Here is a 25,012-nt window from a genome sequence, read left to right as displayed (position 1 = left end):
AAATTAGAGCTAATAGTTGACTATACTATTAAACTTCTTATTACGTGCCGTGTTCACCTGCCCAATGACGAACTATCACCCACCCGGCCGGCCACGGACCCCATGGTCCCATGGCCGTGGGGTCGCTTTCTCCGGTTGCATGCGGTCACGGTGTCTGCACTCCCACGTAACCACGTGCATCCACACACGTATCGACGTACCGTACGCCTTCTCTCTCCACCGAGAGCGCTTCGATCCTTTTTCCCGTTCGTGCGACACGAGGCGAGACGAGAACTTGGGCGAATTGAGTGTGGTGGGCGCGGGCGCTCCGTGCTCGTGGTAGTAGTATAAATTAAGGCAGCGCAGAGAGTAGCGAGAGCAGTGCTCGAGCTAAACGAGTGAGAGAACGAGTAGTACGTGCTGTAGTGGGTGGATCGGTCGAGATGGCCGTGGCGGCGGCGACGCGCATTGCGGTGGTGGTGGTGGTCTTGGCGCTGGCGGTTCTCGCGCCGGCCGCGCGCGGGCTCCGCCGAGACGACTTCCCGCCGGGGTTCCTCTTCGGCGCCGCGACGTCCGCTTACCAGGTGGGTTGGTCGATCATGGGCTGCTCACATGGAGGGTGGGTGTGGAGCTTGCCTTTCCTTCTCGATCGTTCATTCGTTCCTGGCTGTGAATGACATGTATTCCGTTTTCTGCTGCTGCCAGATTGAGGGCGCATACTTGGACGACAACAAGGGGCTCAACAATTGGGATGTCTTCACCCACACGCAGGGTAAGAGGTCACCAACAGATTAACAATAATCAGTTCCTAAAACTATATATTTTTCTCCTAAACTGAATGCAAGAAATTGAATATAGGAAGTGAGAAAACTAATCCTTGATAGCCTAAAATTGATTTCCTATAATAAAAAATGGTCCCTCCCTTTAACTACTAGCAGAGAATATTACATTTTCTGCTCCTCCCCTATACGTGCGCCGGATGGCCAGCTCCTCTTTCATCTCGCTCGAGAGAGCGATTGGGAAAAAAATCGCTCTCTTAAAGTGGGGAAGAAGATATCTAGAGTTAGGAACCTGTATTATTGTTGAGAGACAGGTTAAGGATTCTGTTGGATATGATTTTTTGCCAAAATTTTCTAAATCTAAGGATAGAAAATAGAATAAGAAAATGTTGCGTTCTTTAGGAGTGGGTTGAGTAAAAGAAAAACATATTTCTCACGTGCCAAAGTGCTTAAACTGTTTTTTTTATAAAAATTATAGACAAGTTGCCTTAATTGCTTTTAAAAATTATATTTATTATTTTTTAAGTTTAGAATAATTAATTTAATTAACTATATACTAATAACTTTTTTTTCTCATGCCAACCACATCCCTAGGGTCGTCTATCACCGGCTACACTGAACTCAGATTCTCCTTCTCCCTTCTTAATTCTTCTTCTCCAATCAGGAGTACTAGTACTTTTCAAAAGAGAGCATTTTTTTTGAAAGAATATAAACTGTGGTTAGTGCTTCCATTCGAGATGTATGCCCGTATCATGTGTCAGTTTCACTGTGTCCAAAAGTTGGTCTGCATGTCACTGCCAACATATGCAAGGAGGCATCTTTTCCTCTCGGTAGCCTTGGAATAACGAATCATGCGTAATTCTTCACAGTCACTTGCTGTCCTTGACTGAAGGTGCGTACCTTATCCTGGACAAGAGCATTGCCAGTTCTCACAAGAGAAAAATAAAAACAAGACAAGAGTATGGTCATCTGTAGTTTGAAGATGTCTTAATCCAAACAGTGTAGTAATTGGCGTCTTCAGGTTTTCACACACGCAGTGTAGTTGAGATTTCTCACCCTTTTTTACTGATCATTCTACATGAAAAGCAACATCCAACATTCCACTCCCTTCCCTTCCGTTCCATAGTACTCTCTATTTTTTTTCTTTAATATTTGTCACCTTAAAATTAAATTAACCAACATCCAATATTTGAAGGAGCATTTCATTTTAAGTGTACTTGTGGTTTTTTATCTAACGTTTAATCGTCCGTCTTATTTAAAATTATTTAAATTTTTTTTATGATTAGTATTTTTATTATTATTATATGATAAAAGATAAATATTAATTTATGCGTGACTTTTTTAAAAATTTTATAAATTTTTCAAATAAGATGGACAATCAAACTTTCAATATAAAAATACACAACTACACTTAATTAAAATGAGACATACATATTATCTACCTGTTCGAATGGCATCCAACTTTTCCTAGCATTCAATGAAAAGGAAAAAAAGACTACTGCCAAAGATTCCTCCCTATATACTTCCTTCGTAAAAAAAACCTAGAAATAGATATGATATATCTTAATATAACAAATCTGGGCAGGCTTCTATTCAGATTCGTTTTTTTCAACTAGAAATAGATATGATATATCTTAATATAACAAATCTGGGCAGGCTTCTATTCAGATTCGTTTTTTTCAACTGAGGGAATACTAGCCAATTTGCAATCATCAGCCCATCAGGATGAGTAGTTAACTATTGGAAAATGGCAAATTCCTAACAGGATAAGTTGTAAAAAAAACAGAAATGGGACTTAAAACTAGTGTTTCTTACTACAATTAAACTTTGAGCGATTCGTAGTCGTTGGTATAGTGACATTCAAGGGGCGCTATCCACTTCAGCTGTTCTCCCCCTTCTTTTCTAACTCACATCTTTCTTTTTTCACGTGCACACTTTTTAAACTGCTAAACGGTACGTTTTTAAAAAATAATTATGGAAAAGTTGTTTTAAAAACTATATTAATCTATTTTTTAAGTTTTTAAACTAATAATTAATTAATTATATATTAATGAGCAACACCGTTTTACGTACGAGAAGATGAAGTTCCTAACAATACCTCCCGAACTCACTCCTTGGTTGTCATTCAATAGGCCAGCAAATATACTTGTGCTTTTCCTCTTCTTTTACAGCATGCTTGTATTTTTCCTTGGCTACTGCTTTACAGAGAAGGCAACATCTTAGCTTCTGATGACACATCTGTGTTCTGTTCCTATGAAGTGTTTTACTAGGAAAATGATCACTGTTCTTATCTTTCTCCGATCATTTTTACGGGAAAGTGTTTTACACTTTTACAATCAATCTACACTGATCACCTTTTCTAATCCAATGAACCGTACCTATTATAATACCACCTCAATTAGTGATAGTAAAATAAATTTTGTAACTAGTGATAATACTAGTGTGTTCCATTTGCTTCTAAAACAAGGAGTGGATCTCGTTTTGGAAGATTACATGCATGAGAGGTTTATTTACAAAATTGCTATCCCTCAAGCACAGATGCACATTCTACCATAATTTTTCAATATATCATATAGATGACTGTTTTTTCAAACATTGGCCAACAATATTTATTTAATTACTTAGTTATTAAGTAAAGTGATTAGAGTACCACTAGATCTTCCTAAAAAAATACTTTAAACACGCCTCTACGTTTACACATATTTTTAGAAAAGATGAATAGCCAAACTCAAAAAGTCAATTGCGCCTATATTAAAAAAAGGAAGTAGTATTAGATATAAGTTATCCTCTTGTTTATCTCTCAAAATTGTTTTGTTTCGTCACAGCTGGACGAATCTCAGATGGACGCAATGGGGACGTAGCGGACGACCACTACCATCGGTACACGGTACAAGAGAAATTTTACAAGACAGCCCATAAATGTCCAAGTGATGCATGTTAGATTTATAATAACTAGTATGGTGGCCCGCGCAGATTGCGCAACTAGCATTATTATATTTTCTCTCATATAATAGTATATATGTTTTCTCATTATATTATTAAAATATATTACAATGACAACATAATTTTAAATTTTGTAATAACTTTACGAAACTACTAATGTGTAATATTCAAATTGTATTTTATATACATGTTAGTTATTAATTATTTTTAATATCAAATTTTAGTTATTTGTAAATTATATATATTCCTATATAGACTCTAGACTCGTCTTTTAATATTTCTTTTTTTTAATTCTGAATTTTTATTATTTCTAATTGTATTTCTATGTGGACTCTAAACTCATCTTTCAATATTCTTTAATTTTTAATTTCAAATTTCTGTTACTTCTAAATTGTATTCCTATATTAACTATAAACTCTTCTTCCCATGTTTTTATTAATTTTAAATTTTAGTTATTTGTAAATTGTATTTTTATACGGACTCTAAACTCTACTTTTAATTTTATTATGTTTATTCCGAATTTTAGTTAGTTTTAAATTCCTATATGGACTCTATACTCTACTTCTAATATTCCTTTTTTTTTAATTCCGAATTTCTATTTTTTTCTTAATTGTATTTCTATATGGACTCTATACTCTACTTCTAATATTCCTTATTTTTGATTCCGAATTTATATTATTTCCTAATTGTATTTCTATATAAACTCTATACTCTATTTCTAATATTCCTTATTTTTAATTCCGAAATTCAGTTATTTCCTAATTATATTTCTATATGGACTCTAGTCTCCTCTTCTAATATTCCTTATTTTTTAATTCCGAATTTTAATGATTTCTAAATTGTATTTATATATGGACTCTAGTATTCTCTTCTAATATTTCTTATTTTTTAATTCTGAATTTCAGCTATTTCTAAATTGTATTTCTATATGGACTCTGATTTTTCTTTTTCTACGATTAATGTGAGAATTTCTAGGCAATGAGAGCGAATGTGGAGGCTTATTTTTCTATTCCTTTAATAATATAATAGATTAATATAATAGATGTGTGATGTTGTGAACAGGAAGATGTGGATATCCTGCATAACTTGGGTGTCAATTCCTACAGATTCTCGATTTCGTGGGCGAGAATTCTACCAAGTATTTCAAGAACTGTACATGCAGTGCTTGTTTTAAGTCGGTTCTGAAATTTGACCTGACTATGGACCATTCAGTTCCTTACTTAGCTGTCCTCGAATCATCGCAGGAGGCCGGCTTGGAGGAGTTAATTCAGCAGGAATTGCCTTCTACAACCGTCTGATCAACGCACTCCTTCAGAAAGGTACCCTCCCCCTTGCTAATATATTACGTACAATCTTGTGCGTTCGAAAAAAAAGAAAGGTACCCTTTCGACACTGAAATATTCAATGCACAGATAAGATGTTGGTTAAACTTTTAAAATGACATTCAATAATTTCTTATATGCTGTTTAAAAACAACTCAAACAATATTTATAGATTTGCCTTCAAAAATACTACCACAATATTATTAAATTTTATAAAATTATTTAATTTAAAATTGATGGTCAAAGCTTTAAAATCCAATCAAATCGTGAAAACGAAGTGTTAAATATTTATGACCAAAAGGAGTATATCACAACATGAGTTAAGTTGTCACATTTTCATACTCTAATCTTTGACAAATACTACTTGAATTGTTGCAATGTTTTTTCTTTGAGTAAATTACGCTCATGATATATGAACTTGTGTGATTGGTGCAAATAGATATAACAACTTGTAAATTGCTCACTTTGATATAATAATTTGGCTAGTTGGTGCGAACCAGGTCTAAATGATCCACACAAATAAAATTTATCTAAATTAGCACACACTAATAACGTAGCAGCATACACGTATGATTATGATTTGGATATCTTATTTCGAATCCAAATAAAAGGATAAATTAGATGTGCAAAAGTTTATTTTTCATGTCCAGGATAGAGTATTTATTTCATTTCTTGAGAAAATTTGATCATCTATATAGCTCGTCTAATGTTTTTTTATATGTTCAAGACCAAGACAATTTTTATCCGTACAATTAACTCCTAAAAAATCATTTTAATTTTCATGTTCAGACAATCTATTTCATCGAAAATGTATTTTTGTGATAGGGTATTTTTAGTTATTTTGCTTTTTCGTTGGTCTAAATCCTAAACAACAACAACAACAACAATAATATAGCTAGTATAATTTTTTTATGTGTAACAATAATTACACATAAGTATGTATTATATTTGTAGATAATGGAAATGGATTATATCTCCGGTTTCTGTCATAAGACACACAACCATAAGTTTAATAGTAATAAAAAGGTAAAATAAAAGTAAATCAAAATGAGAAATAAGGTATGGGACAAATCCTTTATTATTGACTAGCGTTAAACCACATAAATTTTTTTAAGCTAGCAATTCTAATGAAACTACGCCACCCATAGTGGAATATAAGTATGTATTATGTTAGATCAATTTTATTTGTGTGGTTCATTTTTGCCTAGGTTTGCATGAATTAGTCAAGTTATTGTATCGGAATAAATAATTTACAAGTTATTGTATCTATTTGCACCCACCCTATAAGTTGTGTGAACACAATTTGCTCCTTTCTTTTCTTTTCTTTTTCGTCAGGCATACAACCATTCGTGACTCTGAATCATTTCGACATTCCGCACGAACTGGAGACCCGGTACGGCGGCTGGTTAGGCGCTGCAATCCGGTATACATACATGGCCAAGTTAATTTCCTCTTCTGTGGTTCTGTCGCCTCAGCTTCAGCTTAAGCTTAATCCCGTGTATGTACATATGCATGTTTTCAGGGAGGAGTTTGAGTACTACTCGGACGTCTGCTTCAATGCGTTCGGCGATCGGGTCAGGTTCTGGACGACGTTCAACGAGCCGAACCTGTCCACCAGGCACCAGTACATTCTGGGAGAGTTCCCTCCGAACCACTGCTCCCCGCCGTTCGGCAACTGCAGCAGTGGCGACTCGCGCCGGGAGCCGTACGCCGCGGCGCACAACATCCTGCTCTCCCACGCCGCCGCCGTCCACAACTACAAGACGAATTATCAGGTGGTCACACACTTCACACAACCAACCCTCGATGGCTCGATCCCTAGCTGAGGCGCCTGAGCTCCTGCCTGGCACTGTACATACGCTAGCTAGTGTTTTTTTCGATGTGTCGTCTGAGATGCAGAGGTGGTTCTGTTTTGTGTGTGTGCGCTAGGCAAAGCAAGGCGGCTCGATCGGGATCGTGATCGCGGTGAAATGGTACGAGCCGCTGACGAATTCCACGGAGGATGTTCGGGCGGCACGGCGTGCGCTGGCCTTCGAGGTGGATTGGTATGGCTTTGCCTTTTTGCTCCCCTTTCTTCAGTGATGCACACATGTAAATTCAGAATCTTTTTATGAGCGAAGCAGAGATTCGGAATCCACCAACTAGAATAGCCTGCAAAATAATAATGAAAAAATAATACCTTGCGTACTTCGTAAATTAATGAAGTACACCCTTAAAAAATAATGCAACGCACCCCAAATGATTACGCACGGTGATCACGAATAGTGTTGATTTTTTTTTTAGAAAAAAAGAATGAGAACGTATGCTACTTGTTCTAAAGATAAAAACAATGCAAACTCAGTTCAACCTGATGTAGATAGGGATTTCTTCATTTTTGCTGCTCAGCTGCCAGCTTGGGTAAAACCGGCAGGCTGTAATTTGTAATTGTAATCGCGTCCAATCTGCTCCGGCGGAGAACCACCACAGCACCCTGTGCAGTGTTTGCATCATCTCTCCTTAAACTTAATAAAACTAGACCGGCAACTCTTAGCCGGTCCTGCAAAAATAAAAATAAAAATGCAAACATGTGACAAAGGCTATGTGTTTGTGTTTTGCAGCCTTGCAGGTATGCAGAGAGTAGAATTATTGATTTTTCCCTTTGTTATGTAGCTACCGACAAATTGTCGAAAGTGGGAGCTTTGAAAGCGTCATGTTGCTCATGTCTTATATATGTATGTTGCTTTCAGGTTTTTGGATCCAATATTCTTTGGTGATTACCCTAGAGAAATGAGAGAGATCTTATCATCAAATTTGCCAAAGTTTACCCCAGAAGAGAAAAAACTACTGCAGAATAACAAGGTTGATTTCATTGGGATAAATCATTACACAGCAATTTACGCAAAGGATTGCATCTATTCTCCGTGCACGCTTGACACTTACGAGGGGAATGCTCTCGTATACGCCATTGGTAGAAGAAACGGCAAAATAATTGGCAAACCCGTAAGAACTACTTGTCTCTTCTTCTGTAATTACTTTCTGCAACATTTGCTTAGTCTTATGCATCTCATATGTGATATGATCGACCTTGTAGACTGCACTTCATGGGTACTTTGTCGTCCCAGAAGCCATGGAAAAGGTTGTCATGTACGTCAATGATAGATATAGAAACACAACTATCTACATTACTGAGAACGGTGAGTGCCTGAGTGGCAACTGTCTTGGACTTGGGATATGCATTGGACTGTAAACCATATGAAAAATTAGTAGCAGTTCGTAGGCTTTATGTGTTCATTTTGTTCCTATTGATCATGGGGGTCCTGATATTTCATTTTAATTAGGCTACTCACAACACAGCGATACCAGCATGGAAGACTTGATCAACGACGTCGAAAGAGTCAACTACATGCATGATTACCTCAAGTATCTCTCTTCAGCAATCAGGTGATGTATTATTGCTAAACTTTATATGCATATATGCACAATCTATTCATGTCCAGTAGCTCATATTCAGTCTGTTGGGATATGTTTACTACAGGAAGGGAGCAAACGTAGGGGGCTACTTCGCGTGGTCAATCGTGGACAATTTTGAGTGGGTTTATGGTTACACCGTCAAGTTTGGGTTGTACCAAGTGGATTTCGACACGCAGGAAAGGATTCCAAGGATGTCTGCCAAGTGGTATAGAGATTTCCTCACGAGCTCCAGTCTTACAGACGGTCTCCAAGTGCGGTCACGTAGAGCAGATTCGTGAATAATTCCGATGCTAGAATACGTCTAGCACTGGATAGTTATTTTGTACTTGGAGTTGTATATATACTCAGATGTATTGTTGTGTACATGACTACATACTTTATAGTTACTTCAGTTATGGACTTGTGATCCTATCAAAATGCTCTCAAGCTCAATTCGTGGACACACAAGGGGGTGCTAGTACAGCTTAGCATAAGTGTACTTATTTACCAATAGAGAGCACCGGAGCAAGCTGTGTACGTTATGTATAGGACGATGTGTTTATGAAGCCATGTGTAAAATGTTATCATGTTTTGTGAAAGTGCATCCGAAGTTTATTTGTGTGATCAGAGTCTTTTTTTTTAGTGATTTCGAGTGGACATACGTATGTGTAGTATTGTGAATTTATATTGGTTGTAACGTGCGTTACATACTTACACTTAGACATTCACCGTTATTATACCAGTTACTTCTCTCCATCGGAACAATAGGGCCGTTATACTTATTACTAAACTTATTGAAGAGATAAAATAGAACCAAGGTCTATATTTTTATTTTTATCAGAGGTTAAATCGATCATCGGAAGAAGAATTAGGCCAAAAATTAGGATACATTCTTGGAAAATGAAACTTCCCTTCACCATTATTAGTTAATTTCTAATCAGTACGTGCAGTTTGCTCGATGGATATTAGAGTTCTACAAAGAATCTCGAAATGTCGGTTGGATCTAAACCATAATCAATCTACATATCATATATCAATAAAATTATAAGGGCTCATCTAGACGTACACTACCAGGAGAACGGTTTTTCCGTGCGGTCAAATCCGATTTTCGCGTGCGGGTGAGCGGCCCGCAAGCACCCAGGAGTCTGTGAAAATGGCAATTTTTGCGTGCGGGTGCTTATGTCGCCCGCGCGGAAAAAAATCTGAAAAAAAATTCAAAAAAATGAAAACCTAGAATCCGGCGACAGCGCCACCGCCTCCTCCTCGTCGTCATCCTCGTCATCATCCTCATCATCGTCGGCGGCGGCAGCCAAGGACACCGCTCCCACTCTCGTCAGCGGCGGCGGCGGCCTCCGCGCCGCCGGATCCGCCCTCCCACTGACCTCCGTGCTCCCCTCCGGCCGCACCGCTGCCGACGCCCCTCCCCTCCACCGGATCTGGGGAGGGAAGGAAGGGAAGGGGAGGGGAGCCGGATCCCAAAGGGGAGGGGGGAGGGCGGCCGCTAGATCTGCGCTCCCCTCCGGCCGCACCGCCGCCGATGCCCCTCCCCTCCGCCGGATCCGTGCGAGGGTTGGCCGCCGCCCACCGGATCCCGCGCGTCGTCGCCGCCTACGCCCGCTGCCGTCGTCAGTACTCGGGAGGAGAGGACTGGGAAAAAGAGATAGAGAGGAGAAAAAGAAATAGAGAGGAGAGAGGAGAGGAGAAAAAGAGGAAAAAAATTAAAGTGGGTAGGATGGAAAGAGAGAGTGGGTAATTTTGCGTGCAGCTCTCTTAATAGGTCCGTACGCGAAAATGAGGTTATTTTCCCAGACGCGACCAGTTATGGTCCGTCTGCAATCTAAATGTGTCCCTGTCCAGGAAAATCGGTTTTTAAGTAGTGGTAGGTATAGGAAAAATATATTTTAGTATCATGATTTGCTTAATTATGTAGGCAATGAAACATGGGAAATTTACAAATTAGTTGTTTGAATCGCTCACAGAAAAAACATAGGAAGTTTGAGAATATATATATATATATATATATATATATATATATATATATATATATATATATATATATATATATATATATATATATATATATATATATATATATATGTTGATTTATTAGAGAGACAAGGGAGAGAGAAAAAAAAAGTACAGTGAAACTTTCAAAGGAATTGTAAACATGTGGTTAAACCTCTTGCTTGAAACCTTCAAAATATAGTGGAAATACGAAATTTCTATGAGGCAATCTTAACATCAAAGGTTCTCAAATCTCAAAGCAATTTTTTTCAGTAGGTTCAATGGATCCCCTATATCTATAACTAATATAAATATTCGTATTTTTTCGGTTGTCACCTCATCCGTACACCAATTTTTCATCCATCACCTCCCCCCTAAAATCCCAATCGGAATTCAATCACCTCCCCATAAAATCCCAATCGGAATTCAATCACCCCCACCCAAAAAAAATTCCCAATCGGAATTCAATCACACAAATAAAATCAGAGGAAGCATATACACACAAATATATCCAAAAAAAAATATCGAACCGCCGCCGTCGAGCCGCCGCCGCCGCCGAACTGCCGCTGCCGTCACAGGCCGCTGCCAGCTCCCCTCCCGCTGGATCTGACGGAGGGGAGGGGCGCCACCGCCGCCGCCTCCCCCTGCCACTGGATCCGGCGGAGGGGAGGAGCGCCACTGCTGCTGGGATGCCGGCGGGCCGCCGGCGCCTCCCCTCCCACTGGATCCGGCGGAGGGAAGGGCACCGGCGCCCCTGTCCGCCGCCTCCCCTCCCGCCGGAAGGGAGGGCGTCGCCGCTCGCCACGGTCGAGCCCTCCCAGGGCCCCATGGCGAGGGAGAGGAGGTCGGCCGCTGCTCCACGCTGTCGCCCGTCGCCGCTCGGTGGGGGAAGGGGGGCGCCACCGCCATCGTCGCTCGGGGTGGGGGGCGTGGGGTGGGAGGGGGTGGGGGGAGTGGGCGCCCGTCACCGCTTGGGGGGGCGGGGGGGCGCGGCGCCGCCGTCGTCGCTCAGGGTGGGGTGGGGGTGGGGGGAATGAATGGTTAGGGTTAGGGTTTGGGTTTGGGTGTATTTATTTAGGTTAGGATTAATCTGTACCGTCCATTCGATTGGACGGCCCCAACTTCTCCCGCGTCGGGCCGCCGGCCTATTGGGCCACCGAATGAAGGACGTCAAATGGACTTCAACAAAGAAAGGAAACAGTGAGACACATAGAATAGACAAAAGGGAGGGAAATAAACTTTTCTATATTCGGCCCAAACATAGGAAGGAGGATTTTGATTCTTTTTCCAATTAAATAATTGTTAAATGATGTTTGTATTATTAAAAATTAGTAATTAAGCTCTGATAATTCCAATAAAATTCTAAAGAGCGTAACTAATCATGGAGAATTTAATAAAATTAAATTTAACCATGTTATTTTATTTTTCACACTTGCTTTACTTGTATATTGAATTAATTATACACCTACCTACTTAAAAATACCAAATATTTTAGCAAATTTTTATTTTAATTAATTACATAATGTAAATTTTTCTTAACTTTTTCTCAATTTTCTGTTCTGTACACTTCCCGTTGCAACGCACGGGCATATTTGCTAGTTTCTTATATAATTCATTTAATCCAAATGAGCATAAACTAACCTCATTTCGTGTTTGGGCCGTGCGCTTGTAGACTTGTAGCACAATTAACAGCACCTGCTGGAATCGGATCCTCTAACTTCGGTCTTCCCTGACGTTACTCTGCAGTCACTTTGATCTACCGTCCAGCAGCAATCCAACGACTCAGCTCGTAGATGCCTCGTGTGGTGCTCCCTGCTCGGCGCTGGCTCGGCTCTCGTGCCCAAGGCTCGGCTTGCTCGCTGGTTTGGGGAGACAGCAGGACGCGCGAACGGCGAGAGCTGCGCCCGACACTGGGAATTGCATCTCTAAACAACATATCATTTTGTGCATCTATGAACTTGCAACAATCAGCATTTCTTTTTATTCAATTCCAAGAAAATTTACAACACAATGTCAATCTGTATACAGGTTCAAACGAAAAAGAAAAATGAAATGAAGCTGGAAATGCTAGTGTTACAATCATGGTGCAGTCATAACATAAAACGTGAACAGCTAGCCAAAGCAGAACTAGAATTCTACAATGTCTAAAGTCAGCTGCCCCTCCTTGCTTGAAGCTGCTAATCCATGACACCATCTTGTCCAGAATCATCTATACGTAGGCAGTCAATCTGAAATGATTCAGTAAGCAGTACATTGCTGCAAACAGGGCAAGAGGTTGGCGTCCTGAGCTTGGCGAGCGCGTCGGCCACCGCGGCCACGAGGCACCTGAGCCTGCGCAGCTGCGCCGCCACCTCCTTCCTCCCTCGCTCCAACCGCCCGCCCTAGCCTTGCTCACCCGCGGGAGCCCGCCCGCCGCCGATGGAGCCGCCGCCCGACCTCGCCTTCAGCCCCCGACCTGCTACGTGCCGCTCCGCCCTCCCTCGTTCCAGCCACTGCCCGATCCCTGCTCGCCCGCGGGAGCTCGCCCGCCGCCGTGAAGGAATCAGATCTATGCGCCCGTCACCACCGCCTCCGCCATCACGGACGCAGCGAGCAGTAAGCAGGAGAAGAGGATAGGGGAAGGGGAAGCGAGCCGTCATGCAGGAGCCGCGAGCGAGTTCTGTCAAAAAAACGTGAGTGAGCCGAGCCAGCGCCGGGCAAGGAGCACCACGCGAGGCATCTGCGAGCTGAGTCGTTGGATTGCTGCTGGACGGTAGATCAGGGTGACTGCAGAGTAACATCAGGGAAGGCCGAAGTCAGAGGATCCGATTCCCAGCTGTGTGCTAACAAACCCCACAAGTAACAACCATCCAAAAAAAAAGAACTTCTATGGCACAACACGCCTAATGATTGAATGGTATAGATTCGCCTGTTGGCCAATACGCCTAACGTGGCCACGCCTCTCCTTATCATGGTGTCGTCTCTCCGCTCTACATTGATTTGACCATTATTGAATTGAAGACGAAGCATGAATTACTAAAACACCCTTTTTTTTGCAAATTTCAAACGTGCCCTCATTTATACTAGCAATATATACTGCTAATATATTATACTATAAAAGTTATAAGAAAAAAAACCCTTCAAGTAACAACAATATCGATATGTCATATAGAGTATATTAGTCATGCAAAGTCATTTAATTTGATCGAAAGATATTATATTTTAGTTCAGATTGATTCTCTATAGAGTTCAGCGTCATACAAGGTCAGACATGTCAATGTCATCCTCCAAACCAACCCAAAATAAGTAATCCCTATATAAAGAATTTTAGTTGGATGAAATATATCTAAACAGACAATATATAGATTTATAGTTGATTTACAGTTTTAGGATACGTCATATTCAACAAAAATTTACCTAAAATTTTAGGGCGGTAGGAGTACGGAGTAGTACAAACTTTGGCCCCGTTGCACCGATTTACGTACCATAATCCTCTCAAAAAAAAGATTACGTACCATCCATGCATGATCCATCCATCTTGCGGCCATAGAAACCGAAACAGAGCATGACCACGGGCATGGCCCGGCGAAAGGAAATGCGCGACCACAACGTGGCTGGGTTTTTAGTGGTTCACGGCTTCACGCAGCCGGCGACGCTGTCGACCACGCCTTGGCTTGAGAGTGAGACGCCGCCGAATCAGCCAAACTTAATTTTTGCACAGGCCGGCGGTGATAAACTCAACGACTGCCACTAACCTCCTCGCGTGCCTGTAGTCTGTTGCGCCTCCCCTGCTGGTACGTGTGGCTCCAGATAGAGCCGACCGGTTTACCTCACCTGTCCAATAACGAGACGGAACGGTCAATTTGATCACCTACCCACCCCCCACGGTCGCATTCCTGTTCCTTTGCGCGCGTCGAGGACTCGAGCCAGAGAGAATCTGGATGGACCGAGTTTAACATGTCTAATCCCAACTTGCAGGATAATCCCCACTTGAAAAGCCACCACGTTTTGCAGGATAATCCCAACTTGACTTCACTCACACGCGCACTCATATCCACGTACGATCTCCCACTCCGAGCGAGAGACGAAGGCCTGCACGTCCCGTTCCAGGGCCTAGCTTGTTCCGCCCGGCTGAGCGAGGCAAGGCGAGTCGAGCCGGGACAGCCGGACAGAGGAGCGAGCTACACGAGAGAGAGAGAGAGGGGGGGGGATCGAATGATCGATGATGGCCGTGGCGGCGGCAACGCGCATTGCGGTGGTGGTGGTCGCGGCGCTGGCGGCTCTCGCGCCGGGCGCGCGCGGGCTCCGCCGAGACGACTTCCCGGTGGGGTTCCTCTTCGGCGCCGCGACGTCCGCTTACCAGGTGGGTTGGTCGATCATGGGCTGCTCACATGGAGGGTGGGTGTGGAGCTTGCCTTTCCTTGTCGATCGTTCATTCGTTCCCGCCCGTACCTAATCTGTTATAGTGAAAGATGCCCATGCCGGCATGCCCCTTAAGCATTAGCCACCACCATACTTAGGGCCTGTTTAATTTGCGAAAAGAAAATTTTTGGATATCACATCGGATATTTGACTGGATGTCGAAAGGGATTTTCAGACACGAATGAAAAAACTAATTTCATAACTCGCCTGGAAACCGCAAGACGAATCTTTTGAGCCTAATTTTTTTTGCGGGGAAGGTTAAATCTATTACTCAAACGAATCTTTTGAGACTACTTAATCCGTCATTAGCACATGTGGATTATTGTAGTACTTATGGCTAATCATGGACTAATTAGGTTAAAAAGATTCGTCTCGTGATTTCTCCTACTTGTGTAATTATTTTTTTAATATATATTTAATGCTCTATGCATGTGTCCAAAGATTCGATATGATGTTTTTGAAAAAAAAAATTGGGGAACTAAATCAGGCCTTATATTTCTTTTTGTTGGTTGTAGCTTTACAGACAAGGCAACATTTGGTTTCTCATGACTCATCTGTGTTCTGTTCCTATCCTATGATGTCAGTATCATTGTTCCTATCATTCTCCAAACACTATTAGGGTGCTTGTGGCGTTTTTCCTTTTCTTTTCATTGCATGGAAGGTGTGCACATAAAAAATACAGTGGTGTCCACTGCCATAGTCAAACGGATGGACATCAGTGGCAAATGCAGCCAACACGATTTAAATTATGGTGGATGGAACGATATACACGAGGGGCTTAATTTACAAAATTGCTCTCCTTTGAGCTCAGATCTGCAAATGATGGATGCACATATTCTTCTCCTCTATTTTGTCGACATCACATCTACCACTGTTCTACCTAAAATCGGAACAGTTAACACGCGTATGTAATTCAAGTTAACCTCTTGTTTTTCTCTCAAAGTTGTTTCGATTCGTCACAGCTGGACGAATCTCAGATAGACGCAACGGGGATGTAGCGGATGATCACTACCATCGGTACACGGTACAAGAGAAAATTTACAAGCCAAAGCTATAACAATGTTCATGTGATGCATGATGCATCTTAGATTTATAACCGTGCCTAATGTTCCGAACAGGAAGATGTGGAGATTCTGCATAACTTGGGTGTCAATTCCTACAGATTCTCAATTTCGTGGGCAAGAATTCTACCAAGTATGTCAAGATCAACACATGCAGTACTAATGTTCACTTCAGTACTGAAGTTTTACCTGCAGATCGCCATTTGATCATATCCTCATTTTGTTGTTCTCCAATCCTCGCAGGAGGTCGGTTTGGAGGAGTTAATTCGGCAGGAATCGCCTTCTACAACCGTCTGATCGACGCGCTCCTACAGAAAGGTAACCCTTCCGACAGATCAGATTCAGATATCTATCGCAGCTATAGCTGGAGTAAGAGTAAAGTCGTCACATTTTCATACTCTAATAACAAGATGAACTGTTGCAATTTTCTTTCTTTTTCTTTGTATATGATCAGGCATACAACCATTCGTGACACTGAACCATTTCGACATTCCACAAGAGTTGGAAATCCGATATGGCGGCTGGTTGGGCGCTGGAATCCGGTAACGTACATGGCCACGTTTCCTCTTCTGTAATTCTGTCATGTCAGCTTCCGCTAAGGTTAATCCGGTATTTACGTATGCATTTTTCGTTTTCAGGGAGGAGTTTGGGTATTACTCGGACGTGTGCTTCAAGGCTTTCGGTGATCGTGTCAGGTTCTGGACGACGTTCAACGAGCCGAACCTGATCACCAAGTTCCAATTCATGCTGGGCGCGTACCCTCCGAACCGGTGCTCCCCGCCGTTCGGCAGCTGCAACAGCGGCGACTCGCGCCGGGAGCCGTACACCGCGGCGCACAACATCCTGCTCTCCCACGCCGCCGCCGTCCACAACTACAAGACGAATTACCAGGTGACCACACACAACACAACCAACCCCTCCTTAGCTGAGCTCTTGGCTGGCTAGTATGTTTCGACGTGTTGTCTGAGATTTTTTTGTGTGTGTGGTTAGGCAAAGCAAGGCGGCTCAATCGGGATCGTGGTCGCGATGAAATGGTACGAGCCGCTGACGAATTCGACGGAGGATGTGCGGGCGGCACGGCGTGCGCTGGCCTTCGAGGTGGATTGGTATGGCTTTGCATGTTACCTCCCTTTTCTTTAGTGATGCAAAATGTAGTGGCAAAAATTCAGTGTCCATCAATTAGAAATTAGAACACCCTGAAAAAAAAGAAGAGAAATTACCTCGTGTGTTCCGTAATTCTTGAACTTCATGTGGATGGGGATGCAATGAAAAAAGATTATACACGGTGATCACGACGTCTGTGCTGGTTTTTTTTCCTTTTTTTTAAAAAAAAAGGAATGGTAACGTGTGCTAGCTGTTTTTAAGATATAAATAGTGAGAACATGTGCACTGACATACTGTCACGCCCCGAACTAGTCCCGACTGGAACTAGCCCGTGACGCTCCAACTTAACCTGTTAATCGATACCAGTCCCAGGAAACAGTGCTGGTATCACAGGAAGACAGAATATCACAGCAACAGAGGTCTCTTTATTATAGAGTAGGAGTACAGTCATGTTGGGCTACGGACAGATCCCGAGCTCACAACTGCATTACAAAAGGGAAACGGAAGCCAGGACTTGGACCAAACAACACAGGCGCGACTTGGGAACTAGGCCGAAACCCTAAAACTCATCGTAGCCGACTTGCTCCTGGAAAAACTCCTCATCAGCAGGATCCGCTTCATCTTCTTCAGCAACTAGGGGGGATTATTTATATAGAGCAAGGGTGAGTACGAGAGTACTCAGCAAGCCATGGGAATTAAGTGTTTAATGCAGGCTTCAAGGAAAGGCTGTTGTTTTTGCAATTGATTTTATTTGAACTCTTTTCTGAAAACAACTAAGTGAGTGCTTCTCAAACGACACGGATGAGACAGTGCGTCTCGTCCGGTCGGAGTTTGTGCAATGTATCAGTCTTTAAAATTGTTCAAGGTTGGCACTCGGCCAACAACTTTTAAACGGCCATCCGGGCCAACAACTTTCAAACGGCCACCCGGGCCTAGCTGATCCCTTCAGCTGCAGATTTTTCAAACATCGAACTCCTTTCCACAACAGCAATTTCACAAGCAGTAGTCAAACAAAACTACGCTAGGAATCACCTCACATCCGCCCATGACCGTGGGCACGGCTGTTCGAACAGTTTGTTAACCTCTGCAGAGGGGGTACACTTTACCCACACGACATTACTAACCCGGATCACCCAGCCCGTGGGGATCAGCCACGTCGGGAGACCTCCAAGCTTTCATGACAAGGCATTTCCAAAGCCGATACAGGTTTACCATATGCCGACGAGAGGGGTCCCAGACCAACAACAGGTTAGGTCCCAGACCATACTGTGGCAGGAAGCCCAGGGGTCCTCCCCGACACCACCCCGGCGAATCCACATGTCTCTCGGCATCAAGGCTCCCCTGATAAGCTAGTTACTCAGCCAGGGGTGTCCCATTCCACCCATGTGGTCGTACTTGTCTTATGTTCGGATGAAATTCCAAGGAAACGGTCCTTAAGTGCGAGAGCGGAAAACCGTACACCCGGTACGTTCCCCGGTCCGCGGTTTTGGAAATTCATTTAGTTCGTAAGCACCGACCCAGGTGTCGGGTTTTCCAAGTCTTTTATAAACCCAAGTTTTACCCAAGTTGTTTTTCAGATTTTAAGTTTGAAGGCGTCCGTCGATACTCGCACAGGGTGCACGAATATCGTGACGCAACTAGATGGTTACAAGGGGACACGATATAACAATTAGCAAAGGGAGGATCAATGCAACAAATTAGGTGGGTCCGCCAATCTGCCTTGCAGACGGGACAACAGATTAAGTGCGATCCTATCAATGCATAATAATTTTTCAAGCAACATAATTAAATTCAAATATAGGCTCAAGATGTTCAAAGGTGGCTTGCCTTGCTCGAGATCTGGAGCTTGATCCTCGAAATCCTCGCACTGCGGGTCTTCGGGCTCCGAAACTACACGCGAAACGGGACAACTCAACAAACAGCGAAAATAAAGCCCTATTAATGACCTCTAAGCGTGCCATTAGATAGATCTCGAGATTTGAGGAATTTTGGAAGTTGAACGGAGTCAAACGGATTTACGGTTGGGAAGATATTGAATTTCTAAGATTATTGGATTTTTGGTCTAAAGGAAAAAGGATTTAATTAAATCCTTTTGGAAAAGAAAAGAAGAGGGAGGGAAAATAGACTTTTCTCGGACGGCTAGGGCGCGGCCCGAGAGAAAGGGCGGCTCGGCCGAGCTTAACGGGCCGGCCGGCCCAAGAAGGCGGCCCAGAGCGGCCCAAGACGCGCGCGCGCGGGAGGGAGGAGAGAGAGAGCCGGTGGACCGGGCTCACCACGCGTGGTCCCGGGTGGGACCCGCTTGTCAGCGGCTCGGCTCACCGTGCGGAGGGAGCACGCGGCGCGGCGCTAGGGTGGGGGAGGGACGCGGTGCACGCGCGCGGTTCGCGGTGGACGCGGATGCAGCGGGCCCACGCGCAGCCTTACGGCTCACAGTGGAACGCGCGCACGGGAGGGGCTGACCGGGGTCGGCCCGTCCCGACCTCGGCTGAGCTGGCGCCGACGTGGCGCCTACGTGGCTGCCACGCGGGCCGGCGGGAGGTAGACGATGACGCCGGCCGGAACGGACGGCGGACAACAGCGGCGAGCGGCGGAGCGAACCACGGCGATACCGGCGAAAGCGAGCACACCGGGTGGTTGCACGAGACGAGGGGAGACGAGCCAACGGCTCGGATTCGCCGGAGGAAGCTTGACGGCGGCGAATCGCGGCGGCGGCAACCGGCGGGGAGGGAAGAGGGAAACGGCGACGAGGTCACGAGGGGCCGATTCCCGGCGGTGAGAGCATCTACGCGGCCACGGGAATCCGATGCTAGCGTCGGATTGGGCGGAGCTACGACGAGCGAGGCTGGCGACGAGCGGGTGCTACGGAGATCGGGCGGCGACGGCGGCGAGCACACGGCGAGCGACGGCAATGGTCGGGGCGGCGCCGGCTAGCTACGGGGAGGCTACTCGTGCTACCACCGAGAACTAAGGGGGGGATGGAGCGCGGAGGAAGAACGGAGGGAGGCACTACCGTGCGGGCGGGATGCAGTGACGAGAGGCCGACGGCGGGGGAGTAATCTCTCCGGCCTTGGGCCGGGGAAGAGGAAGGAGAGGGCGCGCCCGGAGTCCCCTTCCACGTCCTTGCTCGTGCCGGCTCCTCCGACATGCGCAACGACGAACGGCGACGGCGAACAGAGCACGGGGGCGGCGGCAATGGCGCGGAGGCGAATGGGAGAGGAAGGAAAAGGGGGAGGCTGGGGTTTAAATGGGCGGCAATGTCGGTTTGGGAACCGACTTAGGGCGGTCAAAGGAGAGGGCTGGCGCTCGGCGGTCGCGGCCCAAGCGGCGACAGGGAGGAGGGAGGAGGATGACGCCGGCGGGAGGGAAAAAGGGGAAAAGAGGGAGAGAAAAGGGGGCTTGTCCCCTTGCCTCTTCGGGAAAAGGAGGAGGGAGCGGAGGCGGGGCGGCAGAGGGAGGAGGGAGGCTCTGCCTCCGTCCCTTGGCGGCTTGCGCGCGGAGAGGCGGGGCCGAGGCGATGACGACGGTGATGACGGCGGGGCGGTTTGGAGCGGAGCGGCGACACGGGCGACAGGCGCGGGCAGGCGCTGATGACGGCGGCAACCAGGCGGTCGGCCACCACGGCGCGCGCGCGCGGGGAACAACGGGCGACACGGCTGGGCACGCGCGCTGGCTCGCGGGGCCGAGCGGCTGCGCGGCTGCAGGCGCGACAGGGCAGCGGGACCGGGCGGCGCAGACGCGACGCGGGCGAGGACCACGCGGGCGCGCGGGGAGCGTCATCGAGGGGGCGGAAAGGAGGGCTCGGCTCGGCGCGGGCGGCTCACGCGCACGCGCGCGCGGCACGCGGGCGGGGCGGAGCGGAGCGGAGGGAGAGGGAGCGTGCCGGGGAGGGGAGGGGGCGAGAGAGAGAGAGAGAGAGCGGGAGCGCGCCGGGGGAGGGGAGGGGGAGATGGGCCGAGCGAGATTCGGCCCATCGACCCCGGAGGAGGCAAAATAGACTTTTACGGAGGAAATTGATTTGGAAGGATTTGGGTTCGGAATTGAACTCGACGATGGATCGGGGATTTGAGATCTTGAGATGGCACGGACACTAGACGACAAGCGAAGAAACAAATTTCGCAAATAGGGTTTTTAGGAGAAAATTTTCCCGCTAGGCGCCACGACGGAACGGGCGCTACACATACTTTCAGTACTCATAAACTACAACGTGCAACATGTGAGTAGGATTAAATTAGAGGAACGATTATTGATCACTGACAAGTTGTCTCTAAGGTTGGAGCTTTGAAGGTGTCCTTTTGGTCCGTGGATCTAGAAATTTAATAGATAGAAAAAAAAAGACATGGTCACAAAAACTATAGTGCCTATAGTATTCCATATCTATAGTAAGTCATACCAAGCGCTATTCTCTTATTAAGAAGAAATAGGCACTATATATATTCGGATCAGTATGTCATACAAGTCTAATATATACGACGGTCCCTATTACTCCTTAAATCAAATTGATACCGAGTTTCTTAAGTATTCCATATCTTCTATTTATGAGAACTAATTTATGATACCTACTACAAGATTATATCCATTCCGTTATGTTTGTGTTTTCCACTATTAAGAATATATTACACATTCAATTCGAATGCATTTTTTTACAGTTTTAATGTGTTACTTTCAGGTTTCTGGATCCAATATTCTTTGGTGAATACCCTAGAGAAATGAGAGAGATCCTCTCATCAAACTTACCAAAGTTTACACCAGAAGAAAAGAAGTTGTTGCAAAACAAGGTGGATTTCATTGGGATAAATCAATACACAGCAATTTACGCAAAGGATTGCATCTATTCTCCGTGCGCACTTAACACATATGAGGGGAATGCTCTCGTCTACACCACCGGTGTAAGAAACGGTGCAAAAATCGGGAAACCTGTAAGAACTAGTACTTCTCTACTTTTTTATGTCCCTACTTGATCTTCAATCAACTTTGTCCAATATTTGTTTGGTTTCTATGTATCTCATATTTGAATATGTGATATGATCGACCTTGCAGACTGCATTTTCAACGTATTTTGTTGTCCCAGAAAGCATAGAGTCGGCTGTCATGTACGTCAATGGTAGATATAAGGACACAACAATCTACATTACAGAAAACGGTGAGTAGTGATATGCATTGGACTCAACCCCCTGAAGATCCAGTTGCAAGTTCATATGGCTTTATGCGTCTATTCCGTCCCCATCACTTATCATGGATTCATGGGTCATGGTATTTGCTTTCAGGCTACTCACAACATAGCGATACCAACATGGAAGATTTGATCAATGACGTTGAAAGGGTCAACTACCTGCAAGGTTACCTCAAGTATCTTTCCTCGGCGGTCAGGTGATGTATTATTGCTGAACTTTGTATTGCATATGCATGTAAAATACATTCGTGTTTGCTGCAAGGTGTATTTGTGCTTTCCTGCTCACATGAAAGATCCGCCTGTTGGCACATGCTAAACTGCAGGAAGGGAGCAAATGTAGGGGGGTACTTCATGTGGTCACTCATCGATAATTTTGAGTGGGTATTCGGTTACACCATCAAGTTTGGGCTGTACCATGTGGATTTTGACACGCAGGAGAGGATTCCCAAGATGTCTGCCAAGTGGTATAGAGATTTCCTCACGGGCTCCAATGTAACAGACGATACCCAAGTGTGGTCACGTAGAGCAGATTCTTGAATATTCCGATACAAGTAGCTATACTACACCGGGGAACTGTTTTAACAGCTCGAGTGGATGTCCACCCATTTATTGCATGTCATCTAAATGGTTATAAAAAATTTTGAAAAAGTATAAACAAAATATATCAATATGTAATATATCACTCCACAAACATGCAAGTTAAAATTCAACTTCTACAAATTGTAACAAAAATAACAAACAAGACTTAAATTAATATATGTATATTTACAGTTAAATTTATTATTTTTCTTACAACTTATAGAAGTTTAATTTGAACTTACATGTTTGTGGAGTGATATATTATATATTGATCTATCTTGTCAATTTTTTTAAAATATTTCACATCCATTTAGTTGACATACAATAAACAGGTGGACGTCTACTCGAGCTATTAGATTCCAGTTCTCGACTTCCAGTCAATACATCTAGCACTGGATAGTAGTTTTATACTTGTTTAGAGTTGTAGACCCGCTTGTGTTGAAATGTAAAATTGGGGATATTGTAGTGCACACTAATACACTATTGCACTACTGTACAGTTACTTCAGTTATGAACTTGTGCTTTAATCAAAACTAGCATATATATTTTCTCTCATATAATAGCATATAGTATGTTTTCTCATTATATTATTCAAATATATTAAAATGACAACATAATTTTAAATTTTGCAATAACTTTACAAAACTACTAATATGTAATATTCATATTGTATTTTATATACGTGTTAGTTATTAATTATTTTTTATATCAAATTTTAGTTATTTGTAAATTATATATATTGACTAGTTTTTCAATATTTATTTTTTTTAATTCCGAATTTTCTGTAAATTGTATTTCTATATAGACTCTATACTCTTATTCCAATATTATTTATTTTTATTTCTGAATTTTTATTATTTCTAATTATATTTCTATGTGGACTTTAAACTAATTTTTAATTTCGAATTTCAGTTACTTTTAAATTGTATTCCTATATTGACTTTAAACTCTTCTTCCCATGTTTTTCTTAATTTCGAATTTTAGTTATTTGTAAATTGTATTTTTATACGGACTCTACACTCTACTTTTAATTTTATTATGTTTATTCCAAATTTTAGTTAGTTTTAAATTCCCATATGGACTCTATACTCTACTTCTAATACTCCTTATTTTTTAATTCTGAATTTCTATTTTTTTCTTAATTGTATTTCTATATAGACTCTATACTCTACTTCTAATATTCCTTATTTTTAATTCCGAATTTCAGTTATTTCCTAATTGTATTTCTATATGGACTCTATACTCTACTTCTAATATTCCTTATTTTTAATTCCGAATTTCAGTTATTTCCTAATTGTATTTCTATATGGACTCTATACTCTACTTTTAATATTCCTTATTTTTAATTCCGAATTTCAGTTATTTTCTAATTGTATTTCTATATGGACTTATTTTTAATTCCAAATTTCAGTTATTTCCTAATTGTATTTCTATATGGACTCTATACTCTACTTCTAATATTCCTTATTTTTAATTCCGAATTTCAGTTATTTTCTAATTGTATTTCTATATGGACTCTATTCTCCTCTTCTAATATTCCTTTTTTTTAATTCCGAATTTCAGTTATTATTTCTAAATAGTATTTCTATATGGACTCTATACTCTATTTCTAATATTCCTTATTTTAATTCCGAATTTCAGTTATTTCCTATTTGTATTTATATATGGACTCTATAATCTACTTCTAATATTCCTTATTTTTAATTCCGAATTTAAGTTATTTTCTAATTGTATTTCTATATGGACTCTAGTCCACTCTTCTAATATTCCTTATTTTTTAATTCCGAATTTCAACTATTTCTAAATTGTATTTCTATATGTACTCTAGTCCCCTCTTCTAATATTTCTTATTTTTTAATTCCGAATTTCAGGTATTTCTAAATTGTATTTCTATATGAACTCTGCTTTTTCTTTTTCTCCTATTAATATGAGAATTTCTAGGCCATGAGAGCGAACGTGGAGGTTCCTTTTTCTATTCATTTAATAATATAATAGATGCTTTAGTTCCACCATGTGAATGCATGAAGACAAGTCGGTGGCCTAGACTATCTTGGAGCAGCAACCGTGGTAAAAAAAACTGACACTTGTTACTGCGTGTGTGATTCATAAACCCCCGATTACTCTGTTAGCATTAGCACATGGTGTGATTTAATTTGGGCCTGTTTGATCAATGCTAAAATATGCCTAGTTTAAATAGTAAATGTGGTGGTTTGGTTGAAGCCAAATGGTTGGTAATGCCAC

At 43.0% G+C, this 25,012-nt stretch overlaps 2 protein-coding genes across 5 annotated transcripts; both read left to right on the top strand.

The window, feature by feature from the left end:
- Positions 1 to 212: 212 nt before the first annotated feature.
- LOC4336389 (beta-glucosidase 16-like) lies at positions 213 to 9,109 on the top strand. 3 transcript variants are annotated; one of them, XM_015781209.2, is made up of 12 exons: positions 213 to 563; positions 685 to 751; positions 3,584 to 3,645; positions 4,764 to 4,875; positions 4,946 to 5,020; positions 6,359 to 6,446; positions 6,546 to 6,798; positions 6,953 to 7,068; positions 7,750 to 8,002; positions 8,094 to 8,196; positions 8,341 to 8,443; positions 8,538 to 9,079. In XM_015781209.2, the coding sequence occupies exons 1-12, from the start codon at positions 423 to 425 to the stop codon at positions 8,749 to 8,751; spliced, it is 1,587 nt and encodes a 528-aa protein (XP_015636695.1). In that variant the 5' UTR covers positions 213 to 422; the 3' UTR covers positions 8,752 to 9,079. The 3 variants fall into 3 exon arrangements, with proteins under 3 accessions (XP_015636695.1, XP_015636694.1, NP_001406594.1); NM_001419665.1 differs by having other exon boundaries at positions 250 to 563; positions 4,764 to 4,839; positions 8,538 to 9,109; XM_015781208.2 differs by having other exon boundaries at positions 249 to 563; positions 4,764 to 4,839; positions 6,359 to 6,798.
- A 5,363-nt stretch (positions 9,110 to 14,472) lies between these two features.
- Positions 14,473 to 23,304, top strand: LOC4336390 (beta-glucosidase 16). 2 transcript variants are annotated; one of them, XM_015781214.3, is made up of 11 exons: positions 14,473 to 14,798; positions 15,801 to 15,881; positions 15,976 to 16,051; positions 16,162 to 16,236; positions 16,373 to 16,460; positions 16,557 to 16,809; positions 16,909 to 17,024; positions 21,689 to 21,938; positions 22,060 to 22,162; positions 22,287 to 22,389; positions 22,516 to 23,304. In XM_015781214.3, the coding sequence occupies exons 1-11, from the start codon at positions 14,658 to 14,660 to the stop codon at positions 22,727 to 22,729; spliced, it is 1,500 nt and encodes a 499-aa protein (XP_015636700.2). In that variant the 5' UTR covers positions 14,473 to 14,657; the 3' UTR covers positions 22,730 to 23,304. The 2 variants fall into 2 exon arrangements, with proteins under 2 accessions (XP_015636700.2, XP_066165346.1); XM_066309249.1 differs by having other exon boundaries at positions 14,511 to 14,798; positions 15,820 to 15,881.
- The last annotated feature ends 1,708 nt before the right edge of the window (positions 23,305 to 25,012 follow it).

The sequence above is a fragment of the Oryza sativa genome, chromosome 4, assembly GCF_034140825.1.
Source record: "Oryza sativa Japonica Group chromosome 4, ASM3414082v1".
Taxonomy (NCBI): Eukaryota; Viridiplantae; Streptophyta; class Magnoliopsida; order Poales; family Poaceae; genus Oryza; species Oryza sativa.
This window is presented reverse-complemented; position numbering and strand designations above follow the sequence as displayed.

Coding starts and splice junctions, on each gene's coding strand:
- LOC4336389 (XM_015781208.2), top strand. CDS start 423: ATGGCCGTGGCGGCGGCGACGCGCATTGCGGTGGTGGTGGTGGTCTTG. Junction 564..684: donor CCGCGACGTCCGCTTACCAG/GTGGGTTGGTCG, acceptor TGCTGCTGCCAG/ATTGAGGGCGCATACTTGGA. Junction 8,444..8,537: donor TATCTCTCTTCAGCAATCAG/GTGATGTATTAT, acceptor TGTTTACTACAG/GAAGGGAGCAAACGTAGGGG.
- LOC4336390 (XM_015781214.3), top strand. CDS start 14,658: ATGATGGCCGTGGCGGCGGCAACGCGCATTGCGGTGGTGGTGGTCGCG. Junction 15,882..15,975: donor ATCACTACCATCGGTACACG/GTACAAGAGAAA, acceptor TGTTCCGAACAG/GAAGATGTGGAGATTCTGCA. Junction 16,810..16,908: donor ACTACAAGACGAATTACCAG/GTGACCACACAC, acceptor GTGTGTGGTTAG/GCAAAGCAAGGCGGCTCAAT.